The sequence below is a fragment of the Gobio gobio genome (assembly GCF_949357685.1).
Source record: "Gobio gobio genome assembly, chromosome: 5".
In the NCBI taxonomy this organism is placed as follows: domain Eukaryota; kingdom Metazoa; phylum Chordata; class Actinopteri; order Cypriniformes; family Gobionidae; genus Gobio; species Gobio gobio.
In genome coordinates, this window is record NC_137101.1 from 11,278,228 (window position 1) to 11,297,520 (window position 19,293).

The 19,293-nt window shown below is 38.4% G+C and overlaps 1 protein-coding gene across 1 annotated transcript; it reads left to right on the top strand.

Annotated features, from left to right (window-relative positions):
• Positions 1-14,602: 14,602 nt before the first annotated feature.
• pou3f2a (POU class 3 homeobox 2a) lies at positions 14,603-15,801 on the top strand (the record flags this gene model as incomplete). Its single annotated transcript, XM_079818323.1, is given in 2 exon segments — positions 14,603-14,651; positions 14,654-15,801. Coding segments are annotated over 2 exon segments (1,197 nt in total).
• Between the last annotated feature and the right edge of the window lie 3,492 nt (positions 15,802-19,293).

The following is a 19,293-nucleotide window of genomic DNA, read 5'->3' on the forward strand; positions in this document are numbered from 1 at the left end:
AACCACAACCTCTAATTTACACCACGCCCCAGACAGGCGTATTGGTGACCTTAACCGTGACAGTAACCATGACAATCAGGCCTCTGTTGCCGTGGGAGGATAATGAGAGAGACGCTGGATTGTGCATCAGTGCCTTATGTACACACACACACACACCTGATGTGCACTGGATGCAGAGTTATGGGTAAATAGTTGTACCCAGATCAACCATCTCTCTCACAGCCATGGCTACATGTATTAAGAAATACACAGTATACACCTGTATAATACCAGATTAAATCCGCTCCTACAAGAGTGTGAGACCAAAAAACGGCACATTCCCATGATGCTTTGCTACATTAACAATCAGCGGCCGCGTCCGAAAACTTAGCCAGCTGACTTGTTGCCTCGCTGCCCTATCAGGAAATGACTTTGCAGGAAGCGTTTGCGCACGAAGGTACCTCATTAACTGATTTCAGACAGGTTTCTGAGGCAGTGTAACGGTTTAATGATCTACAAAAAAAAATAGAACAAGCGATAACTAAGTAAATATTTAATTGCTAAAATAGTAATTTCTCGCTAGCAATGACATCAGAAGTGGAAAACATTGGTACATTGACACACAAAATGACCAACTTTCAGATGCCATCTTTATTTTTTTAGCTCAACTGTCATAGAATGGAAAGCAGGATTGTGGGATATTAAAGGCATGGAAGGATACATATATGCTGCCTTCAAAAATCGATCAGATGAAGGTATCTCAGGAGACAGGAAGTGATTCAGACGTGCTTTAAGGCTTTCCTACCATGGAATGCATCCTCCAAAGTTTACATTTGGCTATACTACGAAACAAATCAGAGTCAGGATCAGAATCTATGATTAAGATCATAATCTTACGGTGTGCCTATACTTGTTTGGTTCTTTGTGCCCGGGCCAAAAAAGAAAGCGATACACACTGTAAAAAAAAATCCCAGTAAAATTTACGGTAAAGAACCGGCAGCTGTGGTTACCAGAACTTTACTGTAAAAAAAATACGGTAGCAACAGCTTAGGTTTTACAGATTTAAGTTACATTTACAGTAAATAACCATATTTTCAACTGAAATAATGTTAAATTACCAACCTATTGAAATACTAGGTGGAACCATGGAACCATCCACCCCACCAAAGAAACATTTAAAGGGATAGTTCACCCAAAAATGAAAATTAGCCCATGATTTACTCACCCTCAATGCATCCGAGGTGTATATGACATTCTTCTTTTAGACAAATAAAATCTGAGTTATATTAAAAATGTTCTGGCTAATCCAAGCATTATAATAGCAGTAATAGTTGCTATGTTTTTGAAGTCCATAAAAAATGCATCTGTCCGTCAAATAACGTGCTCCATGCGGCTCTGGGGTGTTAATAAAGGCCTTCTGAAGCGAATCGATACGTTTGTGTAAGAAAAATATCCATATTTAAAAATGTATTTCATTTTTTTCTATGGCTCTGCATCAGCCGTCCCCGCGCCATCACTTCCGGCGAATAAGGTCAAAATACATGTAAAATACCTGCAATTCCTCATTAGTGCCTGCGCGGATCAGTCGAATGAGGAATCTACGTATATATATCTTTGATTGCGCAAGTATTTTGACCTTATTCGCCGGAAGTTATGGCGCTGGGAAAACTGAGATGACATTCGTCTGATAAGAGGTAAAAAAATAACATAAATACTGTTCGGTTTCTTGCAGAAACCGATTGTTTCGTGTCTTAAGACATCAATGTGTCGCTAGAGCCGTATGGTTTAATAAGGATTCGTATGTCTATGTGTTTTTACTCTCATTGCTCTCATACTCTAAAATATCCCCATTGACATGCATTATACGACTATCACACTGCAATGGTTGGAGTTAAAAATCTTAATTTGTGTTCTACTGAAGAAACAAAGACACCTACATCTTGGATGCCCTGGGGGTAAGCAGATAAACATAAAAAAAAATCGTTTTTGTGTGAACTGTCCCTTTAAGAACCTTTATTTGCAAGAGTGTAAGTGCAGCGAGTGCTTAATATAAGAATTGTATTGTTCGTTGGTGTAGTTATCATTATAGTAAACTTTACAGTTATCACTTGTGTGAACAGTCAGGATCAAAATCAAAATGAGACTTAAATTTAGAATATGAGTCACAAACAAAATCAGGATTTGAATCAGAGTCTGAATAAGATCTGTAAGACTGTATCAGAATCCTGAACCAAATATAGTTTTAAACATGCTAAACGAAATCTAAACCAAATTAAGAAGGATGCATATAGAAAAGCAAAAGGAAAGAGGGTGTTGGACAACCTTGCAAGGATCATTCCATCCATAAATTCATCTCTGCTAAGATGATAAAACAAGAGAGCTAATCTGGGGCACACTCAGCAGTTTTAAACGCCATATAACAAAGATCAAAGAGCTTTTCTTGTGTGCAAATGAACCTCACAGAGCGTCCTCTTCTGAGTAATAGAAATACACAGACTCAGCAAAGGAGAAATACAAATACTGCACTACATTTTTTTCCGTCGGCTCTCTTTACCCCCTCAAGATTCTGCCTTTAACTAAAGTGTCTTGGCTTCCATCATCTCTCTCTCTCCTCGCTCTTTCTCCAGGGTAATAAGTCGGCTCTCTCATTCCGTCACACGCTGTGCTACATTGATCAGGCCTCCAGGTCAAGTTCAATAGGAGCAGTGAGTGCCTCTTTTTTCCCTTCCTAAGACCAGCACACACACACACACACCTACACATTCTGAAACACACAGATACATACGCATAATTACACGCAAAAATAAACACGCACACACATTCCTCATTCACACATACAAAGTGTTGTGTGTCCCTCTAAGGAGGTCAGACTCCTGGAATGACTGTTCCAGCCTGTAAACAGCGGCTGGGCTCCCACTTCATTAACATTCAAGCACACAAACAAACAGTCAGAAACAAGAGCAGAACGTTCCAGAAAAACAGTATGTGATGTTTGCGGGTTGACGGTGACAGGAGATTTCGCACTGGCTCGTGTGCACACAAACGCACACACACATGCATCTTCAATGAAGCCTCAAGCGTCAAATTTCTGTTTGCATTCATTTGTATTCAAGAAGGACACAGACCTCCTTGGTTTCTACACTCTTAAAAATAGAGATTCCTTATTGGCTGCAATGGAATATATGGAACCTTTACATTGCACAAAATGTTCTTTTTCACTCTTAAAAATAAAGATTCCATAAGGTGGCTATAGCAGCGATGTCACAGAAGAGCTATTGTTTAGTGTAAAGAACATTTTAAAAAACGAATCCGCCTTTTGTGCAATGAAAAGGTTCCATGGATGGTTCTTCATGGAACCATAGATGCCAATAAAGAACCTTTGTTTTTACGAGTGTAGTGTAAAAATTATTCTCAACGCTATAAGGAAAAATTGTCTCACTGAACGATTCTTTGGGGAACCAAAAATGGTTCCGCTATGACATTACTGTGAAAACTGTGAAGCCAACCCATCCCAGAAAGAGCATTAGTTTATAATGTTTACATTAAGACACACTTGGTGCTGCATTTTATAGGATGCATTTTAGCAATAAAAGGAGTTAGCATTTATGGCTAACGGGTCGTTATGAGACACGGTGACCTCCACAGACACGCATGTGAATTTATGAAGTATTCTCACAGCCATCATAGACACACACACACACAATCTCATGAAACAGCTCTCGGTCCGTTTGCACTGGACCATGGCAAACAGAGCACATCTGTTAATATACACAAAGTAATTACACTTTCATTCAACACACACACTCACACCACTTTTCATTAAACACACTCTGACTGTTTTGAGCAGAAGAACCATCTCATTAGCCACTGCTGGGAGGTGCTAGTTGTGTGTAATGTGTGTGTGTGTGTGTGTGTGGGTACATTAATTGCTTTGTGTGTGAAAATGTAGTCGAACGGCACTAGCATGTGTCATGGCACTTTGTTCCCCTTCCGTTACGGCTATTTCATCAATTTATCTTTATTTCTTTCTGTTTGATGAAGACAAACTGTATCGTCCCAGAGGCATTTTTCACTTCTGCTGTCCTCCCCTTAAAAAATTACCATAGAAACTATGCTGTAAAAATACTGTAAAATCAGCCATCACTGTCATCAAAACAAAAGGTTTTTAAGGGGTTCTCGTGTTGGTTTTGCAGTAGTAAATACAACTGGTGTAACTTGATATTTGGCAGAAACTTTGGTTAATGGTAAAGAAAATATGAGTTTTTAATCAACCATTCTGAAATTGCAACCCCCCCAATGTTTTCTTTGTCTGAAAAAGACAGCAGGTTTCTTCAAACATGACTGCTGTATGCTCCATTTAAACATTTACTTTAAGACAGACCAGCGGTTCAATTCTACATATATTAATATGTCTCGGAAACCTTCATCAGAACTGAGACAGTGTCGTGTTATATTGTCAACAGTGCAAATATTGTCAACTGCCACAATGTGTTTCTGTAGAGCTGTAGGTCATAGGTTAAATTCCCAAGGAATGCATAAACAGACAAAATGTATACCCAGAATGCACTGTAAGTTGCTGTAAAAAGAGGTGTTTAAATAGGGGGAAAAAATGCACTCACAGAAATGCATACACTGCAAAAAATAATGCTCCAAATAAGTTTGAGTAGAGCCAACTCAAATTAAAGAAATGAGTTCAAACTAATTAACTTTCTTGAGTATTTAGAACTTTCTTTTTCTTTTGACTTCACAAAACTAACCCATTTTAAGTCATCTGAATTGTTTCATTGTTTTGAGTTTTATGAACTTATTTCTTTTCATTTAGACTCACTTAAATTTAACCGTAACTGGGCTGGGATTTCTGTTTCCCAGCATGCTTTGCTACAACACTCAAAAGGGGCAGTAAATGCCAAAATTAAGTGTTATATTATGTTTTTGTGCAAGATTAACGTTAAGTGGGAGATTTAGTAGTGTTTAATGTTTTGTTCTGCTAGATTAGAAGAGTTTCTGTTATGTTTTTTGTAGGGTTACCATCATGGTGACGAGTGGAGCATGAGCTTAATTTGAGAACAGATATATGAACAATGTATTATATTGCTGTCCTCATTCAACAAGTGCTATGCTATACTAATGCTATCAAAGCATTGTGAAACCAAATAGCAAGGTGGCATTTATTGAATTAGCTAGTCAAAGCTAGTCAAGTTTTCACTATTATATATTTGAGTTAAATGTATGAATTATACATATTTCAAGTTCAGAGCAATTAAAATGTATGATTACAAAAGATAAAACTTTACATTTCTTAACTGATTGCCTCAATTTTTTGCCATACTTGCCAGCATTTAAAGAAATACAAGTCTAGAAATGCATCCAAATTACAGCGAAGCGCAACCGCACGGTGCTCTACAGGGGTCAAAAAGGATATAAACAGTGAATTTTGAAGTGATATATTCTTGAAAACTCAGAGATGTGGATTCGGACAGTAAGTGCTTACTTAAACTTTAAATTTCTTAACTGATAGCCTCAATTTTTTGAGTTTTGACAACTTATTCAGGTTTACAGTGTAGGTTAACTTTTGTTATGGATGGGAGAAATAATTCAAATGTGATATTTATATAGAGACAATTCAAAAACGTATTGTTATTTGAACCTGCACTGAGAAATCCCATTAAAATAGGGCACAATGTAATATGAAGGCATTTTACAAATAGATTTTTCACAGGTGTTTTACCCATATCTTGAATTATGCATTATGTTGTGTTATAGGGTTAAAGGAAATGTCCGTAAACTTAACGAATAATGTCCTGTCAGTAAATGAATAGTAGCTCTTACAATGTGGAACATTTCTTTAAAAGGATAAATATGTATTTTGTTCATTAATGTGGGTATGTTTACTTCTTACACTCTAATTGGTTCACTCTTATTCATCAATGGTTCCATGAAGAACCTTTTCATTGCACAAAAGATTCTTTAGTGTAAAAAGATCTTTAGATTTTTAAAATGTTCTTCACACATTCACACAAGAAAACATTGGTTCACTGAAAGGTTCTTTGGGAGGCCAAAAATGGTTATTTTATAGCATGTTAAACCCCCCTTTTGGGTGTAAAATGAGCCCAGTTTTACCTATATTTAAATGTTTTGGTCTTTTAGACAGACAAGTTGACACTGGAGGACACTAAGAGGAGTTTTGGGAGAGGCTGGAGGTCTCACGGTTGCCATGGTGCCACAGGGTCGCGGGGGTCACAGCTGCAAGAGGCAGCTTTAGGAGATCGCTAACAATTGGGGGTCCACTAATCACACACACACACACACACACACACACTCACACAGAGGCAGCTTTAAATGGAGCACCAGCGACAGTGCAGACTGCTTCACTCTTAGCAGGAATTCTGTGAGCAGCCACTCAGCCTTTCTCTGTTTCACCCCTTCATTCTCCAAATCTCTCACCTCTAGCCCCTCTGTTGGGCCAGCAAACCACTTCACAAGCTCACCCTCCCACTCACACACACACAAACACTGCAAGATGTCCTTGGTCCTTTATGGCGGAGGACAGATGGTGTCCTGCCTTAAACCACTCAATTCTTTTTTTCCTTCTTTCTCTATTTTTTATCTGTTTGGGAAGGGGGAGACAGGCTCTTGGGAAAGTGACCTAAACGCGGTGAACGCTTTAGTGAGGCTTGAGTGGAGAAAGAGAGAAAATCTGTATTAAAAGAAAAAACAGAATTTGATGTTTGTCTCACACCTTTTTGCAGGCATATTCATGCATATAATGTACATAAGATGTATTTTAACCCCTCATAATCATAGGGGAACCTTTTTAGTGCTATATAGCACCAATTTTGGTGCTTCAGTGGTTCTTCAGCGGTTCTTCAGAGGTTCTTCACCGGTTCTTTGACTAAGTTGCTATATAGCACCTCTGAAGAACCGCTGAAGAACCACTGAAGCACCACAATTGGTGCTCTATAGCACTAAAAAAGGTTCCCCTATGATTACAAGCCAAGAACCATTTTTGGTGCCATATAGAACCTTTTTTTTTTAGAGTGACCCACACACACAACCCTAAAATATGTCCTAAGAATGTTTTGGTAATGTTCCCATTAAGTTACAACCTTGCAAGAACAAAGAGGTATTATTGTTTTAATGTACATTTGGACCATTTAGTGCTCACTAACAGCTAAACACACACACACACACACAGTCCATCTTTGCTGTCTGTCCTAGGTTTCGCTGTTAACTTGTGCTGGTGCTATGCACAGATTCGGCCTTGTTTCAGCTGTTAGTGTGACCATCAGTGTTCAACTGGATAGATTAACAGCCATTTTAACCCCTAGTTCAGACAGCTGTATTGATCTGGACTGATATACTTCTGTATAAATCCCTAGGGAAACAAACCGGGGTTGAAATCTGGGTTTAATCGGAGGTTAGCCCATCTCTATCGATCCATGCGGGCTTTCAGGATTGTACTCTTATAGAATTATGTGAGTGTTCTGAGGTTCATGAGGGGAGTTCTAATGTTCTAGAATCATGGGAATGTTCTGATGCTGAGGTTCACACATGAAGAGAGCTGTTTATACACTCTTAAAATTATATCAGCATCTATGGCTCCATGAAGAACATCCATGGAACCATTTCATTGCTCAAACGGTTCTTTATAGTGTAAAATGGTTCTTTGGATTATTCAAATGTTCTGCATGGTTAAGAACTGTTCATTAAATGGTTCTTTAGGGACTTTTTAGGAACTTTTATTTTAAGAGTGTACAAGGGGAAAACCTGCATTTTCTAGAATCCTTGTATTGTTCTGCGGCTGAAGTTCACATATTAATGTCCTAGAATGCTGAAAGCTTGTCTAGATATCTAAAAGTCTAAATTGGAGATGTTTTGTTGCTGATAATCACACATGAAGAGAATTTTACTGTTCTAGATCACTGGAATCTTCTGATGCTCAAGACACATTATAGTTCTAATGTTCTAAAATATTGAAATGTATGCCTACATAAGAGCATTAGAGGTGTTTTGATGCTGATATTCTATGTTATCTGGGTAAGTTGAAAATATTAGCGAAATATTAAATACTAACGTCATTTGCATGACAATCACTAACTGAGATGCAAGATAACGCTGGTTACGTTTGTATTACTTTCAGTTATGTCGATTTCTGATGGGAAATATTATGAAATATCAGAGCATTGGATGTTGATATTGACCGATCAGAATCAAGTAGCCTTTCCTCTAGTTTAGTGTTTAAACGGTTAGTTCACCCAAAAATGAAATTAGCCCATGATTTACTCACCCTCAAGTCATCCTATATATGTCATTCTTCTTTCAGACGAATAAAATCTGAGTTATATTTAAAAAAATCCTGGCTAATCCAAGCATGATGGCAGTGAATTGTTCTCTCATTCATGAAGTCCATAAAAGTGCATCTATCCATCATATAACTGCTCCACACGACTCCGGGGAGGAATCCTCGGCCATTTCTCTTCAAAAATTCTCGTTTTAATTTTTTTTTGCTCTATCCTCTGCGCTTCTGCGTCAATATGCATGCGTTAAGGGTCAAGGGTTATCGCCGTAAATCGATGCGTATGGCAATCCGCCGGACGTTAGTTATTTTAGTCTATAAAGTTTGAAATATGGATATTTTTCTCACACAAACATGCCACTTCACGTCAGAAGGCCTTTATTAACCCCCTGGAGCTGTGTGGAGCAATTATATGATGGATAGATGCACTTTTATGGACTTCATAAACGAGACAACAATTCACTGCCATCATAATGCTTGGAGGAGCCAGGACTTTTTTAATATAACTCCGATTGTATTCATCTGAAAGAAGAATGTCAGGCCTAGGATGACTTGAGGGTGGGTAAATCATGGGCTAATTTTCATTTTTGGGTGAACTAACCCTTTAATACGCTAGCTAAAATGATGAGGAAAGGTCATGCGACTCCATTTGGAAGAATATTTAAAGCCACAGTGACCCTGAAAACATGACCTCTTATATACTCTCACATCTTTAGAGAACAGATCAGGATGCAAGAGGAGCAAAACATCCATGTGGATTTTTAATGGTCTGTTGCAAAGGTGGTAAAATCCAATCAGCCATTAAACTACCAAACTCCTGCTTCTGAGCACAGGAGAAAGAGACTTAAGGTTTTTTCCCCCCATCAAGTCATAAAAGTTCAGGGAACAGGGGAATCAATCAGCAGTATCAGTTAGCCGCCTTCCAAAGATCTTGGACAATCAACTAAATATCTTAATGACTTTGGATTTGCACATTACAGTTTTATCATAACTGCCTAAGCTACTCAGACAAAGATTTACACCCATTATCTGAATAATACCCTTAATTAGTGTGTTCATTATATCCTCCCACACAAAGCCAGAGACACAGACACCTCTGGATTACCTACTTAATCTGATGATGCAATGTCATTTTCCCACTCACTCAAACCAGCGCCAAATGTTTGTCACAATTAGGCGGAAAATACATAATCCTCGCAAATGCTCAAGAAGAACATCACACCAGACATGGAGCTCATATCTGAATTCTCAGACCATAGAAAGGACAGAAGCACAACCTCATTCAAATCTCACACCCGTGTGAAAAATATATGTAATTCTGCATTTTTGTTGCAATAATGGACGCACCCGCTGGGCTTCAAAGTTATGCATATTTAAACAACTACCTAATAAAAATGAGGGAGCCATCAGCCCTGGCTGTGAGAGAAAGAGAGCAAGAGAAGTATTATTATTATTAATAATATATTAAATCGCGTAACATTGAGTATACTGTATACGGATGGAACCTATATTCATTTAGCTATGGTATTTGCTTAAAAAAAGTTTACACAGAACTCATATTTACATTTAAAGGTACACTCTAAAAAATGCTAGGTTAAAAATAAACCAAGTTGGGTTGAAAATGGACTAACACAGCAATTTTTTTTTTTTTAACCCAGCGATTGAGTTGTTTTAACCCAGCCATTGGGTTGTTTTAAGCAAACATTTAACCCAACCCCTGGGTTAAAACAAACCAATTGCTGGGTTAAAACAACCCAATTGCTGGGTTAGACCATTTTCAACCCAACTTGGGTTATTTTTAACCCAGCATTTTTTAGAGTGTAACACTTTAGAACACTGTTCTGTCATTAATGAGTAACAACACAGAAATAAATGAGTAACGCACTATTAACATTCCAGTAACTACCAGTAAATAACCCAAGTTGGGTTGAAAATGGACTAACCCAGCAATAGGTTGTTTTAAACCAGCGATTGGGTTGTTTTAACCCAGCGATTGGGTTGTTTTAAGAAAACATGTAACCCAACCGCTGGACTAAAACAACCCTAACGCTGGGTTAAAACAGCCCAATTGCTGGGTTAGTCCATTTTCAAAGCCAACTTGGGTTATTTTTAACCCAGCATTTTTTAGAGAGTACTATTAATAAGAAACTCTGATTAACAAATTAGTAAGTAATAGAGCTCAGTTGAATGGTAGTTCACTATTACTCTCTAAAAAATGCTGGGTTAAAAACAACCCAAGTTGGGTTGAAAATGGACAAACCCAGCAATTGGGTTGTTTTAACCCAGCGATTGGGTTAAATGTTTGCTTAAACAACCCAATCGCTGGGTTTGTCCATTTTCAACCCAGCATTTTTTAGAGTGTCAATAACTGCTATTTTTTAATAGCTCCCATGCAGGGCTACAAAGAACTATACAGGTTCATAATTAATGTGAATAATGCATAAGATAATTCATTAACGCAAGTATTACCAAATCCTTCAGAAGGAATTACTAATGATTTGGATCTGTATTCTAAAGTGAAAAGCATGACTCCCTAATAATAACGGAAGTTATTGTAAGCTTTTGAGGTTTTTGTAAGGTTTTGGCTAGTAATAACTCAAGTGTTACTATACATTCTTCAGAAGGAATTACTAATTATTTGGATCGGTATTCTGAAGAGAAGATCATAACCCACTAGTAATGACTCAAATGTTACCAAACCCATCGGAAAGAATTACTTTCCTAAAAACGTACAAAAACCTCAAACGCTTACAATGACTTCAGTCATTTTAGGGAGTTATCATGTTTTTCTTTAGAATACCGATCTAAATAATTAGTAATTCCTAAAGGATTTGGTATACTTGAGTCATTACGAGTGGGTTACGATGACCTTCACTTCACAGAATTAATTATTTATGTATTATTCACTTTAATTATGAACCTGTGATATAGTAGTTCTTAGTAGTCCTCTGGGAGGTATGAAAAAATAGTACTGATTAGCTAATAGTGAACTACCACATTCAAAAGCACTATTACTAACTAATTAATCAGACTTTCTTGTTAGTTAATAGTAGTTACTATAGTGTTACTTATATGACAGAACAGAACCGTATTCAAAAGTGTTACCCATTTAAAATGTATCTAAAAATAACATTTGCAATTGTGCTTTCCAAGAGCTTGAATCTGATTTTTTTCACTTTCACATTATAATATAATAGAAACAGGTGGTTTCTTTAGGCTGCTACAGCAGGGTTTGATCTAATGACACGTGATGAGACAGTGTTTCTGCCGCATGTATGTGTGTGACACGGTGTGTTTGGGGTGCTGTTGACCCCAGTTTTGCTGTGCACAGTGGGGGCCTTAATACAGAGAGCTGAACTGCCCCTCTTTTATAAGGAGCATAATAGCCATTCGCTCACAGCTGACCAACACTATCAAAGGGAGAGGAGGCATGTGGGATTACAGATTTAACGAGCCCTTTGTGCAGACTAATTACATGTGAATGAGGGTCTGTAGGAGCTCATCTACCCCTTGTATCTACCACAGGTGAACCCCAAACAAACCCCCAATACACACACACACACGTTCAAACTCAAAGTCTATATGTCAAAGACAGAACACGCGACACAATGTAAATGCGATATATAATGAAAGAAATTGCAATTGATTTTTTTCAGTGCACTTTATTTGAAATGTTATAAAACAATAACAAATAAGCAATAAGAACAAAATAAGAAGTTTCTGGTTCCTGTATTATATTGCACTTTCTATCATAAAACTTTCTACACTCTAAAAAATGCTGGGTTAAAAACAACCCAAGTTGGGTTGAAAATGGATTAACCCAGCAATTGGGTTGTTTCAACCCAACGATTGGGTTGTTTTTAACCAAGCATTTTTTAGAGTGTAATAACAATTTATAGAAATATGGATAATACTTTACAATAACTAACAATGAACAATTTTTCTACAGCATTTATTAATCTTCATGTTCATTTCATCATTTACTAATACATTATTAAAATCAAAAGTTGTATTTGTTAACATTAGTTAATGCACTGTGTAATAACATGAACAAACCATTATTAACAAAGATTAATAAACACTGTAATGTTAACAAATGAGACCTTATTGTAATGTGTTACCGAAATATGTTTTATAGTAAACATTTTATATACCAGTATGCATACATTTTTGTATATTTGGAAAACTGTATTCTTTTTTAATATTTTTTTCTTTTTTACTATATTATATTATTATACTTAATTGTATTTTTCCCCCTTCTTTTTATTAATGTCATATTCTTCATAGTCTATTTTTATTATTGCTGTTGCACAAGGGAGAAGAATTTGTATGCATGTAATATGAGGAAAATAAAAGAACATTGAGTATTTTATAAATATTGAACACTATAAATACACACACACATATATATAATGCAATAGATTAGCAGAAAAAAAGTGCTTTTAATTGTTTTATATTTTCACACAAGGCTATTCATAATGTACATCAACTACCAAACTGTAAATAACTATATGATGTCTGTTAAGGACACTCAGTGTTACCAGAGTGTTCTGTTCGTGCTATATGAAAAAGAAAATGAATAAAAAGAAAAATCCCCATGATGATTATGTTTTGAATTGGAACATTTAGTTACTCAACAGTCCTATCTAATTAAGCCATGAGAAATTAAATAACTCCAGCACAGGGTCGATATAATTACAGCTAATTTATTGCTCAGATTATTCACCATTAATTCTTATTCTCTGAAACACCGATTGGAGGAACTATACCAGAGAGATAACTGTTTAATAATAGTAAACGCTGGGCCTTTTCGTCCCTGTAACGGGTCTAGCATCGTTTATGTGTTATTAGGATGTGTAATTGAACAGCCCATAGTTTGCATATTACTTTATTAAGCTAATGTGTTTTCTGCTTGGCCGTGCACGACTGTGTTAAAGCTTCTGAATCTTAAAATTACAACTCAATTAACACGACCGCTCACCAAAACTCGTGAGCATTTGGCAATCTACACTCCATGTTTTTGGGGGAATATCTTTTAGATGTTTACATTGAAAAGATGGAGATGCATTACAAGGGAGTGTAAAAAATGTGTCCTGAGAAGTGTGTGTGGGTCCATGTTTACAAAAGGCTGTGGCTGGGGTGGAGGTAGAGTCTGCCATTCACCTCTCACTGGCCCTGTGGCCCTGCGGCCCTGCGATGCCCTGCATGCGCTTTTCAGGCTTTGAAATGGGCTTTATGTGCGCGAGGAGAGAGAGAGAAAAGGCTCGAGCAGCTGTGACGTGGGCGGCGTTGTTTCATTCACCTCTCGCCATGGCAACGGACAGGGGCCCGAGAAATATGCCCCCTCCTTGAGCCATGCGAAAGACACAGAGAGACTCTGAAATCCCATCAGAACACAGAGTGCAGTTATTTCAACCATGATAATAAAATACAAACAACTCAAATACAAAACAAATAGAATTATTATTATTATTATATAATTTATGTCTATAAATTCCTGAATAATTATTAATGCCCAGACACCTATTTAATCTCCATATGCACTGTAAACATTTCATTTTCAACTTCATTGAACTCTATTATTGTTATGATTTGGTTGTGCTCATAAAACTAGGTTGAGAACTTGTTCAAATTTCAGTTTTAACTGAACTTAAATTTTTTAAGTTTAAGTTTTTTAAAAGTTAAAGCTCACTGCACTTTTTCGACCATTTTGAATTCATTACTGATGAAGAAAATGAAATTGAAACTCATAAACTCAAATTAGTGCATATAGAAGTTAAAAGGATGGGATGATGATGATGACGATGGCATTTTACATTTATGAATTCTGAGCATGAGTCTTTTTCAATATGAAATATCTTATGCACTCACATCTTTTTTTAATTTTTATCGTTGAAAAACATATTGTTTTTATCCACTTATTTGAACGAAATATAAGATATAAATATATATAATGTTATTTACCTTTTTCTTTGTTTACTTGAAATATATACACAAAATATAGACAGTAATACTAATATAAAATTGTTTTCATAATCTATTTTTCACGACTAATTAAAAAAAGAAAGCCCTTGTTGTACAAAACACTAATAAAATAACCAATAATAACGAATGCACGTCAGAATTAATTTTCTTGTGTTCTATTGGCATGACTATCCTATAAATAACAGCAAAATAATTACCTTGCAGCATCATAATAATTTTGAACTGAAACATTTAAACTTAATGAAAAACTCAATGAAAGCCAGGCTGGATACCTTTGGAGCCCATTGCGCCCACTGCGCCCTGCCACTGCTGATCCTCTGTGCTTGTTTTCAGGAGAGCGCAATGGGATGGGGGTTCTGTGTCGAATCTACTGCGACCAATGAACGCGCCGCTGCCACATCTGTCAAGCGGTCCTGACCAATAGACAGCAGCGCGAGGCGGATCTCAGGTGCGCGCCTCTGCGTCCTCGCGGCTCTGGCGCGCTGGGGAGCCGCCTGTGGCACAGAGTAGCTGTGGAAACTATGGCGACCGCGGCGTCCAACCACTACAGCATCCTCACGTCCAGCTCGGAGCCCGGCAGCATGCAGCAGACGCCGCCGCCGGCCTACAGGGACGCGCACAGCCTTCTGCAGAGCGAGTACACTACCCTGCAGAGCAGCGGGAGCACGCTCGGCCACGCGCACCAGTGGCTGACGGCGGCGCTGTCTCACGGGGGAGAGGGGTCGCCGTGGCCCGCCAGCCCGCTGGGCGAGCAGGACATTAAGCCCGTGGAGGAGCTGCAGCATTCGCCGAGGCAAGCGCATCTGGTGCAGCAGAGCCAGCATCACGAGGCAGGCGTTTGGCGCGCGACCACCACCGCGCATATGCCGAGCATGAGCACCTCCAACGGGCAAAGCCTGATCTACTCTCAGCCCGGTTACGGCGAGCCTGGGATGCACCACGAGGACCACCACAGCCCGCATCTGAGCGAGCACGGCCACCCGCAAAGCCTGCACTCGGACGAGGACACGCCGACCTCGGACGACCTGGAGCAGTTCGCCAAGCAGTTCAAGCAGCGCCGGATCAAGTTGGGCTTCACGCAGGCGGACGTGGGGCTCGCGCTGGGCACCCTCTACGGCAACGTTTTCTCCCAGACCACCATCTGCAGGTTCGAGGCGCTCCAACTGAGCTTCAAGAACATGTGCAAACTCAAGCCCCTGCTCAACAAATGGCTGGAGGAGGCGGACTCCACCTCGGGAAGCCCGACCAGCCTGGATAAGATCGCCGCGCAAGGGAGGAAGAGGAAAAAGCGGACCTCCATCGAGGTGAGTGTCAAAGGGGCCCTGGAGAGCCATTTCCTCAAGTGCCCAAAACCCGGGGCGTCGGAGATCAACTCGCTGGCGGACAGCCTGCAGCTGGAGAAGGAAGTGGTGCGGGTCTGGTTCTGCAACCGGCGGCAGAAGGAGAAGCGAATGACGCCCCAAAACGGACCGATGGCCGGGAACGAGGATGTGTACGGGGACGCCTCGCCTCACCACGGGGCGCAGACACCTGTTCCGTGAGAAAGGGGCGGCTTGATATATAATAATCGACTGTCTCTTTGTCCCGGCCACAAGCCCGTTCGGGGCGGACCGACGGTGATGAAGCGTCTCTGTGTGTGGCACCTCCGAGGGCGCGGGGCGCGCGTGGTTGCGCGAACAATATACGGGCACGGGCGCGAGAAAACACGCTCTGGCAAAACCGAGGCGTTACGCGCCGCGACTGAACCTAAAGAGGGAACGTAAATATACTTTTATTTAAGAGATTTCTTTTTCAAGTCCGGGGATCTGTGAAAGCATCATATCACTTCCAACCGAAAGCTGTGAAAAAGGCGTCAGGGGCGCGCCATCTTCCCCTCATGACCACAAAAGGTTTATTCCTGATTGAAATGAATCCGGTGCAATGTCTGCTATTCATTCTCGTACAAATAATTATGGCAAATGCTACGTTATTATTATTATTATTATTATTATTATTATTATTATTATTATTATTATTATTATTATTATATTAAATATTCATGATCTCAAAATGTTCATTACTGATTCAAATGTATCTGCTATTCATTCACCTTCGTATATAAATGGCAATAGTAATGATAATAATTAATAATAATAACTAAATAGCTTTACATTATTTAGCCAAAATAAAATGATCAAAATATACTAATACACAAAAACAAACAACAACAATAATAATAATACTTTTTATTATTATTATTTATATTATGTAGGCTATTATGTACATATTAACATATGTACAAGTATCACTGTAAATGTGACCAATTCTCTAAAAGTCTAATTTCGGTCACAACAAAGGCTGCCAAGTGCTGCTGCTGTGTGCTGTTCCCTGGCAAAGCAGCCCGATTTCATGCAGATCACGGATTCACACTGCTGGTGCAAAACAGAGGCCTGAGGAAACATTAAAACCCTTCCCCAGAACCGCACAGCGCTGTGGATCACATCGAAATGTCTATTCACAAATTAAATTAAAGGATACAAGCTCTTTGTAATTAACCACTAAATTGGGTTTTTCTTGACATTTTGATTGGATTTCTATAAGCATCCACCAAAAGCGTCCGTGATTTGAGACGGTGGCTTTTCATTTTAAATACATTTTTTGTCTGATTTAGGAAATCTAAAAGAATCCCAAATAGAATCGTATTATTCTGATATTTCACATCACAGATAAAAACAAACCAAGCTTATATTTAATTTCATTCATTTGTCAGGGGACGCGTATGGCGTATAAATATCAAGATTTAAAAACAACTACAAGGACAATATAATTACAATAATAATAATACAAATAATAATAATAATAATAATGTGAGGCCAGTGTTTCTTGCCCAATTTTTACTATAGTAACATTGTGTGATTTTGTGCGTCAGCTAAATGTATAAGCCTCAACATGTTTGTATATGTTTGTGTTTCTTGTTTATCCCAAATTTATCTCTCTCTTTTTTGAACGAGAAATACACCAGCTGTGTTACAATTACTTGATGGCCTGCATCGAAAAACAAGGACATTGTGCGTGGATTTTTAATTTTCTATGGCTCTGTGAATACTTGTATATTTGTGCACTTAACCTGGCACTGCCAAAGCACAAGCTGTCAGTGTGCCCTATTGAGGCCAGTAACGTCTTTGGTTTTGACAGAAAAATTGCACAGTTTTTAAAAGCCTTTTGTCATTAAATGAATACATTTTTATATAAAGACGTGCCTCTCCTGAATCTATATGCCCCGTGAATGAAGATCCTCAAGACACATATGGAATCACAATTTCACACATTATTTGAGCATCAAGGCTTAGCCTCGGGATGAGATGATGCTGTAGATCCACTGCAGCCCGTTGCAATTCCTTCGCTTCGATTTCTACGTGACCGTGGAGGCAAATGTTTGCCATTTCACTCGTAATGAAGACGGATTAGACGGGTTCAAACGAGAGAACGGAAACGTGTGTGAATATTTTATCATGCTCTGGATGCCTTTTTTTAATATTCCAAATAATTCCAAATGTAAATAGAAACGAAATATCATACTACTAATACTAGAACATTAGTGATATATATGTTGAAATAATTTAGCTTTTAATCGATAAAAAAATGTATTGTTTTATGATATTTGTCGGTCTTTCCAAATATCATCGGCCATTCTATAAAATCCATTTACTGCTTCACCAATGAACAATTTTAGGAAAACGAGCAAAAGCACACTATATGTCAGTTTTATTTATTTGTGGCCTATTTACTGTGTGTTTATAATGACGAGTGAATCTCAAGGCCTTGGAGATTTCGACTGCCTTGAAAAACCCGCATTTGCGCGTGTGTGTGTGTGTGTGCGCGCGCGCGCGCTCGCGTGTACCTACTTAATATTCTGGAGACAAATTTGTGCACAGAAGTCAGCTAAATCTGACAATAACTCCCAGTACCTAATTTTGGGGATGTCTTCGTTTGTAAAAATGCCAAAAAAATGTAAACAAATGTAGGCCTATTTGATTTATTTGAGCCTATTATTATGCTATTATTATTTTAAAAATGCAGAACATTTTCTGGTAGGGTTAGTGTGTGGGTTACGGCTAGGTTATACTTATAACTAGCTGCATATAAAAACAATAGACATCTATGGAATGTGCTCATTTAGCGAAGTAAACGCGCGCGCGCGTGTGTGTGTGTGAGCGCGCGCCTCCTCTCCACTGCGAGCATGTGCTGTGAGCGCCATCTATTGACAAAATGTGTCGGAACAATTCTTAGTGAAATGGAGATACTACAGTTGAACTATTTTCTTGATCTGCTTAGTCAAATATACAGATATAAAGTCGTGAAATATGAACGTGGCGATGTATTTTGTAAATATACCGTTTGTAGTCACTCGTCGTGCCTGTGTGTTGTCAGTGCAGATTGTAGCCTGAAGATTTGTACGGTTATAACATGCTAAAACCCAGCAAGTCTTAAAGAGATAGTTCATCCAAAAATAAAAATTCTGTTATCATTTACTCACCCTCAAGTTGTTCTAAACCTGTATGAGTTGCCTTCTTCTGTTTGACACAGATTGTTGGTTACAAAATAAAGAACCTGAACCTGAAGAAACATTCACGGAACCTTTCCATTTCTCAAAAGGTTCTTTATTGTGGAAAAGGGTTCTTCAGATTTTACGAATATTCCTCACATAAGGGGGAGGAAATGGTTCTTTTAAGAACTGTTGACTAAAAGGTTCTTTGGGGGAACCGAAAATGGTTCTTCTGTGGCATTGATGCTAAAACTCCCATGTGGAACCTTTATTTTTAAGAGTGTACCAAACAATTTCTGGCCAGCAACTGTCTGGTTACCAACATTCTTCAAAATATCTTCTTTTCTGTTCAACAGAACAAAGAAACGTATACAGGTTTAGAAAGAAAAAAAATGAAATTCTCTTATCCCTTTAAGTAAATGTATTGGTTGTGAAATTTTGATAGTGACCATAAGTTTTTCATGAGAAGCATGTTTGAGAAAAGGTTCTTAGCGTTGGAAAGTTCTTG